This window comes from Hydractinia symbiolongicarpus, chromosome 12 (genome assembly GCF_029227915.1).
Source record: "Hydractinia symbiolongicarpus strain clone_291-10 chromosome 12, HSymV2.1, whole genome shotgun sequence".
Taxonomy (NCBI): domain Eukaryota; kingdom Metazoa; phylum Cnidaria; class Hydrozoa; order Anthoathecata; family Hydractiniidae; genus Hydractinia; species Hydractinia symbiolongicarpus.
This window is the reverse complement of record NC_079886.1, coordinates 10,940,769-10,954,565: the sequence shown is the minus strand read 5'-3', so window position 1 is coordinate 10,954,565 and position 13,797 is coordinate 10,940,769. Positions and strand designations below refer to the sequence as shown.

Below are 13,797 nucleotides of genomic sequence, written 5' to 3'. Positions count from 1 at the left end.
GTATCGTTTACTGTAATTGTCCAAGGGTGGCCATACCCTTTGCCTTAGCTTTATGCTATTAGGTATGGTCTCCCTTCAATAGCATTATATATTTTAATTTTGTTACCCTGACTAATTATGATATTTATTTTCTTTTTCTTTATATTTATTTTCTTTTAATTTTAATTGTATATATATAACTGCTATTGATAAATAAAATATCTATCTATCTATCTATCATACTTTATGCACAAACAAAAGGAAAAATAATATGCTAGGTATTTCAATTATATGTTTTTCTTGTTCGTTCTTATTTTTGTAATATTTATTTTTCAGGATATTACATTTTTATTTATGTATTTTTTTATGTCTTATGTAACTTTTTGTGACAAAAAATTACTTGAGAACTTGTTAACAGTGTTTTGGGGCAAATCAATAATGTTGTATTAACATCAAAATTTTTTACCTGAACAACCTTGGCAGTGTGTTGCTGATGTAAAATAAAACGACAACAGCAATTTTGCAGGCTGACCTAACATGCAGTTACAGTTGTTGTGTGTAATTTTTTTCTATGCAATCTCTTTACTTAAAACGACTTTTAATGAAGCAAAGTTTGAATTTTTATCTTTCGTATCTAACTATGTATAAACCTACTTACTTGTGAAATTAGAAGTAGGCAGGTGACCGTTTACCAAGGTATACCCTATTTCATTACATACCTGTTATGCCTAAAAGCCCTCTCAATAAAGAAACTTAGGTGAGGGCTTACACACAGTCTGAAGTACTTATTGAAAAATGCTGATTATGATTTGTGTATTTTTAACCATTGTTCTTTTTTTAGTATTCATTCTCAGTTTCAAAAATATCGTAAAATGCAAAATGTCATTACAACTATTACAAACTTTAGATGCACATCTAGAACGTGTTTGGTGTGTAGATTGGAACCCGAAAGGTACCTTACTTGCAAGTTGTGGTGGTGATAGATGTATAAAAATTTGGGCCAAGGAAGGAGAAAAGTGGGTCTGTAAGTCTACATTGTCAGATCAGCATAATCGTACTGTTCGATCAATATCTTGGTCTCCTTGTGGTAATTTTATAGCAGCAGCAAGCTTTGATTCTACAATTTCTATTTGGGACCGCCGAGAAGGTGAGTTTGAATGCATTGCTACGCTAGAGGGTCATGAGAACGAAGTAAAATCTGTTGCATGGAGTATATCAGGGTCGTACTTAGCAAGCTGCAGTCGTGATAAAAGCGTTTGGGTGTGGGAAGTGGATGATGATGATTTTGAATGTGCCAGCGTTATGAATAAACATACTCAAGATGTGAAAAAAGTAAAATGGCATCCACATGTTGATGTGTTGGCATCATGTAGTTACGATGACACTATAAATGTTTACAAAGAGGATGATGATGATTGGACATGTTATGATACATTAACTGGTCACACATCAACTATTTGGTCTATTTCTTTTGATAAAACAGGTGACCGTATCATTTCTGCGTCAGATGACCATAATTTAAAAATATGGCAATGCTATCACCCAAATAATCCAGATGGGATTATCACTACAGGCAATGATCCAACATGGAAATGTGTCTGCACATTGTCAGGATACCACACTAGGCCTGTGTATGATGTTGACTGGTGTCATCATTCAGGTCTTATTGCATCTGCTGGTGGTGACGATTCTATTAAGATATTCAAAGAGGACTTGGAGTTAAGTAGTAAGAACAAACAATGTTATAAAATGGTAGTTAGCTTAGATCAAGCTCATATACAAGATGTAAACTGTGTGAAGTGGAATCCAATAGATTCCTCTTTATTAGTTTCTTGTTCTGACGATATGAATGTAAAAATTTGGAAGTTTAAAAATGATGATTTATGAAATAGATGTTTTTTTTTTGTTTTTTGACTATTTTATTTTATTTTGTACCTAAGTTTTTAAAATGTAGCAATACCTTTAAGGTAAGAGACCTTTTTTTTTAGCATCAGATTAACCTTTTATAAGAATTTAAAGCTGACAATGACAATCTGTAAAAATCTGAAATCAGAGAAAGCCGGGACATCTTTTTATACAGTTTCTAAATAATCAGAATATTATGTAACCTTCACACCCTGTTCTGTATTTTTTAACATGACATAAATTCTGGCGATTTTTTTAAAAGTATTATTTTTTCAAAAGTTATCAAATTCTTTAGACCATGACTTATATACTAAGAAATTCTGCTGCTGTTGTTATAATATGTACGTGACATTTTTTGGCAGCAAATACGAATACCTCTATTTCTATTCTTGAAATTAACATGTTTTTTTTTAGCTTTTTTTAAACTTGCACTAGTCACAAAGGCATATAAAAATTTTTATAAGCAATGATATAAAGTTAATCTTTACTACAATTGTTTTCATTTTTTTATAGGTTAAGATGTTAAATCTAAAAATGCTTATAAACTTTATGCTTTTAAGTTAACATACTTCAGCGCTGTAATTTTAGTCGTTGTGACACTCAGGTGGAGAGCAGTGTGGGCAGATACGGACTGCACAGAACAAATCTTTTTCTTCATATTTTCTGCTTGCTTTAATTTTAGATGTAAACACGATATTATGTCACTGACAACAGTCACCTGCAGATGTTTTTCTGCAGCGAGAAAACTAATTCCGTCTTTAAATATTTTACGAATCAAGTCTTCACCAATTCGAAATACTGTACGCTGTGCTGGTGGTAAATCTAAAAATGAGTGGAAAGATGGAGCAGTTGTTTATACGTCGTCAAAAGCAGCAAAACATAGAGTTGATGAAACATTTGGTTATGATCCGAATCCAAAAAAATCAGCCAAACCTCTTCTAGTGGGAACTGCATGTTTTTGTGTTCTAATGTACTTCATGTTCTTTTACAAAGGTGCTAAAAATGATGTCTTCCAAAATGATGCTCAAAGTGAGAAGACAAGAGCTTGGGATAGCAGTGATAGTATGAGACCTATGCTTCCTAAAGACTAGTCTTCAATTTTTGTTGTTGTTGTTGTTGTTAAAAAAGGTCGACAGGATTTCCAGAAGTTTTTAAATATATAATACTGACAAAATGTTGGCAATATTTGCAATTCCTTTGGTATGTCAGTAATTCCCAGGTTAAATAGTCAACAGAATTATATTTAAAATATTGGTAATGTTTTCAGATCTTTTTTTTAAAATAAATATTGTTTATCACAGCATGTATTTTCAACATGCTTGTTTATAAATCTGCATATCTAGGAAAACCGAAGGTTACAGTAAGTATGAAGTTTTGCTGCAAAATAGCTGCAATGCAATAGATATTTTAGTAAAAAGTGTTGGCAAAATCAGGAGTTATATGAATTTAACCACTTGTGATGATTTTCTCAACAGTTCTCCTTTGATAGTGCTTTTTTCAGGATGAATAAAAAATTGATCAGTCTATAATATTCAAGTTAAAAAAATCTTTTCAGTGGTTTTAAAGATTTCAATTTTGAATATTGTAATTATATTTTAAAAATCTGAGGATAAAAAAATAGGTTAATGAAATTATGACAAAAATATTTATTGTTGTTGCTGTTGTTTTTGTTGTTGTTGTTGTTGCTGTTGTTGTTATTGTTGTTGTTATTGTTGTTGTTGTTAGCTAAGTTACAATATGTACTTGGATTTGACTGGCTGTATGCATTGTTCTTAAATTATGCTTAACAAAGTGTTTTTTAAAGAATTACTTTAAAATTCAATAACTTCAGTGGAAGTGCTACCACATTAAAAGATGTTTCTGAGTTTTGTTATAAACATAACTTTTCCTGTGTTTTATCAGAGTTCTTCATTTTTTTCTTATTTTCCATTTAAGATTTGTTGTCAATCTTATATTTAAGTGGATTTGACTGGCTGTAAGCATCGTTTTTTTCGCTATCTAGTTAGTGTATTAGTAGCATTCGCATGAAAAAATTGGTTTGATGGAAAAATAGGTTTGTCTGAATAGGCCTGTTTGTCTGAATAGGCCTGTTTGTCTGAATAGGCCTGTTTGTCTGAATAGGCCTGTTTGTCTGAATAGGCCTGTTTGTCTGAATAGGCCTGTTTGTCTGAATAGGCCTGTTTGTCTGAATAGGCCTGTTTGTCTGAATAGGCCTGTTTGTCTGAATAGGCCTGTTTGTCTGAATAGGCCTGTTTGTCTGAATAGGCCTGTTTGTCTGAATAGGCCTGTTTGTCTGAATAGGCCTGTTTGTCTGAATAGGCCTGTTTGTCTGAATAGGCCTGTTTGTCTGAATAGGCCTGTTTGTCTGAATAGGCCTGTTTGTCTGAATAGACCTGTTTGTCTGAATAAGCCTGTTTGTCTGAATGGGCTTGTTCTAAACTATTGCTTTTTGTTTCATTTTGAGTATCTTTTATCAACATAAAAATTACTTTGCTTGTGTCTATCATTTAAATCCATGATGAAAATTGATGCTATTTAGCTACTATTGCCTTTTTCATCTAGGTAACAACAAATATAAGATGGCTTTGCAAAGATTAAAAACAAGTTGCAAATTGATCAGTATGGGCATTGGTGTCATGTCTTCGTATCTAACGTACCAGTACCAACGTACACTTGGTGCGGATATGGAAACTGTTGTTAATAAAAACATTTCAGACGTGCAGCAATGGTTTCAGTGGAAATCAAAAAGAGCATACGAATTTACCGAAGAGTACTTGATACAATACTGTCGCCAGTTCTCCGTGTCACCTGTGTTCCACCAAATGGACATAACGTCTTTTTTGATTTACCTTGCCAACAGTAAATCCATGTTTTTACACCAACTTGGTGTAAAACTTTTATCCACTGTTCAATTTCCCGACAATGCAGTCTTGGAGGATTACATAAAGAAATGTGATTACACAACTTTGATTGGTTTAGCACGAAGTAAAGATATCCAATCCAATTGGTTTCCAGATGGTACCTTCGATGACGCGATATCATATGTCACCACGGATGAAACAGACTTGGAACTAAAGAAAAGCGTGGAAGATATTTTGAATAACATCAGAGCATTTGTGCCAAACGAACATGAGGATTGTTCTTCTTGGCTTTATGAACAGTTGGTCTTCCAAAAGCTTCCCGATGACCCCTTCCCCAATGCCATGGTGGACCTTTGTACTGAAAGAGATACACTTGATTTATCTAAACTGGAACATCCTTGTCCCTTTCGAAAGAACATTCGAACTTATTTAAAGATCCTTCGAGGATATTCTAACAACGAGCTGGTAGCTTCTAATCCGTTACTCTCACTTCGAATATTACGCATTGTCAGGGAGATCACTTTGCGATTTGAAGAACACAACGATGTTTTACTAGCTTGTGGTAATATTATCGCCAATTTAGCTTGTAACGAAAATAATCGTACCGCAATAGTAGACGTTGACTTGTTACCTGTGTTGATGAAGTGGAAAAAAAGCAATGTGTTGTTTTTGAAAATAGTTGCAAACCGGATCCTTTACAACCTTGATGCATTATTTAACAGTTACCAGCTTTCTCCTGACGGTATATACATTCTTAATCCCGACTGTCGAACCGATCAAACTCCCGACGTAGATGTTATATTTGTTCACGGAATACACGGTAGTACGTTTTATACGTGGCGACAGAGTGACTCGTGCAAAGAGGAGAAATACACATATTGTTGGCCAAAAGAATGGTTATGCGTTGATTGTCCAAAAGCGCGTGTTATCTGCGTGCAATATGAGTCGTATATATCTGATTGGCTGCTGTCCTGTCCAATCGGAAAAGATAAATATTCCTTGGATGTGCAAGCAGAAAATATAAAAAGAAATCTAAAAAAGTGCGGCGTGGGTGATAAACCTATTGTTTGGGTGGCACACTCAATGGGTGGGCTTATTGTGGAGAAGCTGTTGCTATTAGGGAGTGGGCTCACGAAAAATCAATGTGACAACATTCTATCTTTAACGGAAGGGATTATTTTTTACTCTGTCCCCCATCTTGGATCACCAATCGCAACCAAATCTGAAAAAGCAAGGTATATTTTATTTCCATCCGTCGAAGTACACGAGCTAAGTGGACACAGCGCAAAATTGAAGGAATTGCATTCCGATTTTGACTGTCTTCGGGAAAAGTTCAATATTAAATGTGTAGACTTTGGCGAAACACTTCCGTTGATCTTGCCTGTGGTGAAAATGAAAACAATGGTTGTACCACAAAGTTCTTCCAATGTCGGCTATGGTCGATACATTCCTCTAGACGCTAATCATTCGCAAGTTTGCAAGCCAACATTTAAGAACGATCCAAGATATACTGAAGTCGTTACCATGGTAAAGAATGCCGCAAGAAGTAAGGAAACTGTTACGAAAGAAGGCCACTGATTGGTTATTTGTTTTTTGTTGTTTTATTTGGTTTTACGACTAGCATTTTCCTCTAATTAGCGCTGAGCATAACGACGGAAATAGTTAAAGAGCACCGGGCGCTAAATAAAGAAAACATTTCTTTGGTTTTACTACGCGAAATCTCTAGGTTGGTAATAGCAGGAAAGACATTTATTTGATGATGTCATTTTTGTTGTTAGTTTAACCTCTTGTTTTGTTGTGTGGTCTTCACAGTTAAGTGTTCCTATCTTTTTAAACGCATGTGCATACTTTTTTATAAGAAACACATTTTGGCAGATGCTCGATTTTGCTTAAGTTTGTGTATTTTAATGGTTTGACTGTTGTTTATCTGTTGCTTGTTGACTATTTACTTGGAAAGAATAAATTTACCTGTTTGATTACTCGGATAATGTGGTCCGCCATTTGTCGCCGTATGAGACTTGAATGAATTTTAACACAAGAAAAGTCTCTTTCTTAAAAAAAAGCGTGTGTTCACGTGAACACAGATATACAGGACATCGCTACACACCTTTGTTTTTTTGTTTTTTTGAACAAGGAAAAATAGAAGAAAAAATTGCGAAAGTAAAAATCAAAAGGAATTGTGTTAACATTTTTTGTTTTCTGCCGCTTATTATCATCTTTATTTTCAATGAAATAAAAAACGTGCGAAATAAGATGATTCTATCATATGGGATGAAATACCTTCCAAATTTGGTATTTTGTTAAAAATTGTTCCATTGGATTCATAAGTTACAAATTATTCCAATCAAGACGACTTTTTTGATAACCGTGTGGGAAAGGAGAGTTTGCAATCTTGTCTTTAATTTTTCTGCCATTATAGAAATTCTAAAAAAGATTGTTTCAAAATGTTGCATTATTTGTATGTTAATATATATATGAAGATATTTTGTTTTATAATGAACAGGATAAACTAAACTGTGCTGTACTCACTAATCAGTGTTTTCGACACCGTTTTCGAGACCTTTGAAATAGTACCAAATAACATTCTACGAAAAGTCAGCCTCTGATTTTTGTAAACATGAAGCTTTCTGATCTATCACATTACAACATGGCCATCTTGTAAATCAGTAAAAATATTAGCTGTGCATGCTGTGAAAAAAATTTTAGTTTCGCCTTCTGTGATTGCAGAAACTTTTTCACTCTTATTGCGAAAATTTGATCATTTCCGTTTCCGAGAGTTTGTTCAGTAAAACTTTAGAAATCGTTGATTGACGAAAGTTAATGCACTAAAATTTTTTTAAGAATTCCGCGTTTTAAATGCCTTCACATCGACAAATTTATATTTTTTGTAAAATATAAAGCGACGATAGTTTAAACGGATGCATCCTAAAAATTAATTTTCCGTTATCTGTCATTAACAATATATACTACTTTGTCTTCTATATCAGAATCAGAAAAGCCGCGAAATCTCTAAAACTTTGTAATTTCAGATCTCACAATTAATTTGTGGATTCAGGAAAGTTTATCCAAAAAAATTTGCAAGTTTAAGGACTCAAAAGTTTCTCTGATTAAATTACTCAGAATTTTACATTTGTATCATAGAGATTGTATATATTCATTTTTATATTATTTATCCAAATATGTTGATTAATTTATGGTGCGTCGTATACTAATGTTTATAAAATTGAAGTTACGATTTGTAAGAGGAAAACTTCTCTAACTAAATCTGTTTTGTATCCTTTAATATCTGATTGGTTAAAAAATGTATTGTTCTTAATTTTTGGGCTTCGTGCAATCAAAGATGTTTAAGGAGGTTTGGTGTAATTAGATTCTGTAAATCTTTTGTTAAGATAGTGTACATAAATCTTGGCACAAATACCTAAATACTACTTGAATTAAATTAGCACTATTAAATTTTCCATTACACGTGAAAGCCAAGAAAAAGAAAATTACTTTTCGAGTTAAAGAGAGAAAAGAGAGACCAAATACACCCCCCTGTAGAAAAAGAATAAATGTGATTATTTTTGATAAACAATAAATTTAAGGGAGGTAGGGTCCTGAAAAATTTGCATTTGAACATCAATTTTTTCGAGCAGTAAGTTTCTCGGAAGGTATATAGTTAATTATAAACGGAAATATTGTTTTTTTGTGCATTTGACATAAAAGATTTTACCATAAGGTTAAAATAATTTTTGTTGGAAAAAATCTTTCTGTTAATCGTCACGAATAGAATTTCTAAAATATTTCTCGTGCACAAAATTTGGTGAATTTGTTCAATATCTTCTCAGGCCAGCGAGGCTTTACTTTGGAAATAAGGCACCTAAAAACACTTTTTGTATAACCGAGACAAAATGTTCTACATGACACAATCGAGCAAACGTAAATAATGAACACAAAAAGCTATTCTGATAACGAAATGTATGAAATGATTGTGCTCGTAAAAATTTCAAACGTTCATGAACTTCCTTTCCTTGGCTCCAATCATTCTACTTGATTGTATCACAGCATCGTTCTTAATTATAAGTTGTGTTAATAAGTACTTCGTTTGTAATGAACAGAAGTCGATAATCATAACTGACCTTGAAGTTATCTCGATATTTAGGAGCATGTAAAATAAATTCATGTGTGATGAATTATGTATCATGTATTGTGAATCGGAGAAGTTCTCCCCCTAGCGACAACCACGTTGCTGCCTCACGGAGATAAGCAAGTTATTTTTTCACATCAAATTTACTTAGACCCGTCCCGTAATTCGAAAAACGTATCAGGGCTCCTAAACCCTATAATGTCGCCAATCTCCTTCTGAAGATGAGGTTCTCTTGTTTCATATGCTTTTTTTTCACACGTGTGACCATTTAAAAACTCAAATTCCTTTTGACATCTTCGGATTAAATTTGACGCACACCCAACCTTCCCTCCTTTCATCCAATTAAAGTCCAATTCTTAGAACCTTGCAAAAACTCTTTATTATAATTAGAAAATAGCGTTGGTTCCAGCTGTTGTTATTAGATAAAAATTGCATGCACTGCATATATTTCCTTAGAATCAATAAAAAAGGGTATTGCATTTTGAGGCGTAATTACCTTTCTTTTGTTTTTAATTGTGTACAGGGTGACCACTCCTCCTTAAATACCTTAAATAACCTTAGAAAATAAAATCTCCTTAAAACTACTTAAATTTACTTTTAGAAATTTTAGCTATTCTCCTTAATTTCTCCTTTTTTCTTAATTTTAATTCTTAATTATTATTATTATTAATATTATTATTATTATTCATTAATTTTTACCCAGGATATTTACAATTCAGTATTTAAGTATATACTGCTATTAATTTGTGTCCTGCGTTAAGAAAAAAGAAGAAGAAAAAAGAAAAAGTTGAACTGAATAAAAAAAAAATGGATACTGAACTCCCAGCAGCATGGACAATTAGACTGGGCTATGCATGGATTAGGCTGAACTATCAATGTAACGGGAAGGTCACAGATTAATTCAAATATTTACAAGTTTATTTTTATTTAGAATAAAAGTTCTTCAGGAGTTTCTTGTAGATAACGATAGAGTTTTCCTTCCGAATCACAATTGGTAAGGTGTTATATAATTTTGCGGCTGAGAAGTAGAACGATTTTCTCGCAATGTTTAACTTTAGGTAATTTGATTCCGAGTTCCTTTTGCGTAACGATTTATCTCAAAATACGAGTGGAAGTTGCTACACAATGTTTTGTATATTATGTATAACTCTCGTTCGCAGCAAAATATCCTTAAAAATGTCAATTTGCCTCCTTAATTCTCCTTAATATCCTAACTTTTGTTCTCATTTTATTAATGGTCACGCTGGTGTAGGTTATTTTTAAATTCGTCGTAGAAAAGGGCATTGTGAGTTAGATTCTATCTAGTAACTGTCAAATTTATTAAGTTTTTGATGGTCCTATTAAAAAAATTTCATCTTATCCTTTCTATCTCCGTGTTTTACACGCTTCTTCTTGTTCTATAATTGTATAACAATTACATCTGACATGCAGACATGAAAAGTGATTAATTTGAAACAGGTATGCCAAAAATAAACTTCAACGTCAATACAACAACAATAACAACAACAACCCCAGATGACTAATTCGCAAATGAATCCGATTTTGAAACACATAAATCGGTTTGCAACACAACAACAACAAGTTCTTGGTTACCACTAAAAATTATTTTTATCTTAATGTGACAAAATATTAACCTGACAGTAATCCAGCGGTTCTCGTTCGCTTACGACGATAAAAGGATCCCGCCTAAGAGGGTTCGTATGCCATATTTTTTATATAAATGTGGGATTAGTCAAACTACTTTTGTCCTGTCCTCGCGTTCCGGATACCATCCTGTTCTGCCTCAACAGTCCTAAATTAGTTAACGTCACAAACATGTACTTGCGTCACAAATTGATGCTAGGTAACTAGAGACTTAAGATGGAGAATAGATAATCCATCTTTTAATCAGATAAGATTTACAAGATTATGAATCTGAGCATTGAAAGATTTTTTAGCTCATTTGATTAAAGTTTTTACTGAGATTTATACACACGAACATCCTTATTAAAAAAAACTCACACATGGGCTGGGCTTGCAGACACACCCTTTTGTGAGATATAAATAAATGCAATGTTGTAACGTACACTTTACAGCAGCCTCTTTCTTCGTTTTATGCGACCTAATAATGATAAGATAATGAAGCTAATACAATTTCACGCGTATTTGCCTCTCTTACCCAAATTTATGCCTTGCTTATTAATTCAGTTGGAATGGTGTTTTGTTTATTATTTTTGTGCTATATATGTACTGAAAAAAAATAACATTCACGTTTTTAGCGTGGGATTATCAATTGTGACAAGTGACTGCTGACATAACTTTCTCATGTTTTTTGCTCAATGCATGATAAAGAGCATTTAAAATGGGTGAAATTGATAAATATATTCTTAATAAAAGACTTAAAAAGATCCTTATATTCTCTATATCCATTAATCTGATTCAAATTCTTTGAAAAGATTTTCTTTCGCTGCAGATTAAAATTGGCATCTGTATATTTTGCAACATCGTGCCCAGTCCTTTTACACGCAACAACGATGTAGTGTATTCAAAGCGTGGGAGGGAAAATGATTTGGGCGAATGTTGACTCCCTATACCTGCATTGGAATAAATAGATCGAAAACTAGGTTTATTCAGTCACGTGAACAAATAAAAAAAACAGCTTTATATGTATCCAAATATTCTCAAACATCAGGTCTTAAAAATTAGAATTTTGTACAAGTCATATATACAGGCGCTTAAAAAATCTCTTTTGTTTTAATTATAAATTCGATAGCATCTCATGTGCTTTTTATAAATTGTTCCTAACTTTATCCTACTAAAAATAAAACGTGTCATATATCGCACACACGAAAAAAAAAATTGTTTACGACTATTCCTTCCAAATATTTTGAAGTTTAGATGAATAAGCAGTATTTTTTATGTTCGTGTGCGGTTATAGAATGCTATCGTGTGTAAAAAAATAAAATAAAATAAAATTTTTTCTTTAAAAACACAAAGGAAGTGAACGCTAGAACAATGTTAGTAACTGCACGAAACAAGTTTAAAGAAGGTTGCTGTTGTAAAAAAAAACATAAACTTGAAATACACGCGAATGCTCGATAGATGGTCAACCAAAAAAAAATACGTATTAACAAGTAAATTAAAAAAAAATAAGAAAATATTATAAAACTGAATGTGCAGCCGGCGTATAGCCCTGCATATTTGCTGCTTGACTAAGCAAGTCCATACTTGGAAAAGAAAACGGAGTAGGTCCTCCGCTAGAAGTCATTGGGTGAAACCACATGTTATCGTATATTGAAGACGTTAAAGGGTGGCTAGGAGGATAACCACTAGACGTTGTTGTAGTTGGAGATATCGTACTCGGTGATTTTAAGTTTTCCCATGCAGTTGGAAATGAGACTCGGTTTCCTGTTGTGTACGGTGAATGGATTGCTGACGTGATTGGAATTGACCCGCCATGAGCTTTGACAATTTTCTTAAACTTGGAACGCTTGTTTTGAAACCAAATTTTTACTTGGGTTTGAGTTAAACCAAGTTCACCTAAGTAACAAAAAAAACATTTAAGATTAACGGTAAAGAAACTCATAACGTTTTTTTAAACTTAATGTTTGTGTGAAGGGACATATATACAAAATAGAAAAATTCTTACCAGCGAGCTCTGCTCTCTCTGGAAGAGCTAGGTATTGCGTTCTTTCGAATCGTTTATTGAGCAGGCGCAACTGGTAACTGCTGTATATCGTTCTAGGTTTACGCGACTTTCGATTATTTGCGAGAGATTTCGATTTGCTGTTGTTATTTTCGTCGGATTTCAAATCATCATCGTCATCTTCAATATTTGTCATCGTTGACTCTTCTAAAATTAAACAAAACAAGTTTTACTTTTTTTGCATCATAGAAACAAAACAAAATATTTTACAAATTTCATTCCTCTTGGTAAATCAAAAACATGGCACAATAGTAATCTCGGCATCGTTTGAACAGAATTTTTTTAACACTTTTTTATTTCTTATGGGACAAGCCAATTAACAGCAAGTTTGAACTTAATAATTATTCCTCGATAATTACTCTTGTAGGAAAACCCTAAGTTAGCATTGCTCATGAAACAATGCAACAAATGTTTATTTGTCTGCAAGCACACAACTATTATCTTTAAAAATACCAGCCTATAGTAGACACGTAGGTATACACGTTTGCTATCGTATCGTTTCCTATCGTATCGTTTCCTATCGTGAAATATCCTTTTATTTACTTAATTGAATTTTTACAAATCACGTGATTAAAATATATTTTTCTTACCTCCTTCGCTTTTTAACCTAAATCCACCAATTCTTTCATCATCTGGTTTGGTTGGAGAAACTGGTCGTAAATACGGTAACTGCGGTAACTGAGGTATAGCGTTAAACGGTAAATTCAAACCAGCCGAAAACGCATCCGTGTATTTTCCTTCGAAACCTCCAAACCGTGGTATCTTCATTGCTGGCGATGGAAACCCACGCGACGGAATAGCGTCGGTTTTTATCGTCATCGCAGCGCTTGATATCGCATCTGACGCAGTTGCTGCTGTACTAACAACCATATTTGTAAACAAATGTTCTCAATGCACAAAATAATTGTTTCAGTTATATTAATAAACTTTCAAATTTATTTCTCTTTCCGATGATATGAATTTAACAATGTGACCTTTCTGTGATTCTATCATGTATAAACTGAAGTTATGTTCTCCGTAGAGTTGTTGATTAGTTTTTAAATACCTCTCCTAATTTGCATAACAATGGCTTTTTAAATCTATAGTTAATTGACTTTCACTAATTATTCTTGCGTCCACGTAAAGATGTATTGATTAAAAAACAAAGACTTTAGTGAAAGGCTTACGCAAGTAACACAAAATTGCTCATGTTTGATGGTTTTTTTTTAATCTTTTGTACATTTTGAAAACTAATTTTAAAA

General features: G+C 33.0%; 3 protein-coding genes across 3 annotated transcripts; 2 read left to right on the top strand and 1 right to left on the bottom strand.

Annotated features, from left to right (window-relative positions):
• Nucleotides 1-795: 795 nt before the first annotated feature.
• On the top strand, nucleotides 796-1,886 carry LOC130622490 (probable cytosolic iron-sulfur protein assembly protein CIAO1 homolog). The gene has a single exon (XM_057437945.1). It carries the CDS (start codon nucleotides 859-861, stop codon nucleotides 1,864-1,866), a length of 1,008 nt encoding a protein of 335 aa, XP_057293928.1. The 5' UTR covers nucleotides 796-858; the 3' UTR covers nucleotides 1,867-1,886.
• Nucleotides 1,887-4,427: 2,541 nt separating this feature from the next.
• LOC130622488 (protein SERAC1-like) lies at nucleotides 4,428-8,108 on the top strand. Its single transcript, XM_057437943.1, has one exon. It carries the CDS (start codon nucleotides 4,464-4,466, stop codon nucleotides 6,321-6,323), a length of 1,860 nt encoding a protein of 619 aa, XP_057293926.1. The 5' UTR covers nucleotides 4,428-4,463; the 3' UTR covers nucleotides 6,324-8,108.
• Nucleotides 8,109-11,510: 3,402 nt separating this feature from the next.
• Nucleotides 11,511-13,573, bottom strand: LOC130622269 (homeobox protein DLX-6-like). The gene is made up of 3 exons (XM_057437710.1): nucleotides 13,147-13,573; nucleotides 12,500-12,703; nucleotides 11,511-12,390 (listed from the first exon to the last, which is right to left on the bottom strand). The coding sequence occupies exons 1-3, from the start codon at nucleotides 13,424-13,426 to the stop codon at nucleotides 12,011-12,013; spliced, it is 864 nt and encodes a 287-aa protein (XP_057293693.1). The 5' UTR covers nucleotides 13,427-13,573; the 3' UTR covers nucleotides 11,511-12,010.
• Between the last annotated feature and the right edge of the window lie 224 nt (nucleotides 13,574-13,797).

Bases quoted from the DNA above. Each gene is read 5' to 3' on its own strand.
- LOC130622490 (XM_057437945.1), top strand. From the start codon at position 859: ATGTCATTACAACTATTACAAACTTTAGATGCACATCTAGAACGTGTT.
- LOC130622488 (XM_057437943.1), top strand. From the start codon at position 4,464: ATGGCTTTGCAAAGATTAAAAACAAGTTGCAAATTGATCAGTATGGGC.
- LOC130622269 (XM_057437710.1), bottom strand. From the start codon at position 13,426: ATGGTTGTTAGTACAGCAGCAACTGCGTCAGATGCGATATCAAGCGCT. The intron at 12,704-13,146 runs GTAAGAAAAATA...GTTTAATTTTAG, and splicing joins TAGGTTAAAAAGCGAAGGAG to AAGAGTCAACGATGACAAAT. The intron at 12,391-12,499 runs GTAAGAATTTTT...TTTGTTACTTAG, and splicing joins AGAGAGAGCAGAGCTCGCTG to GTGAACTTGGTTTAACTCAA.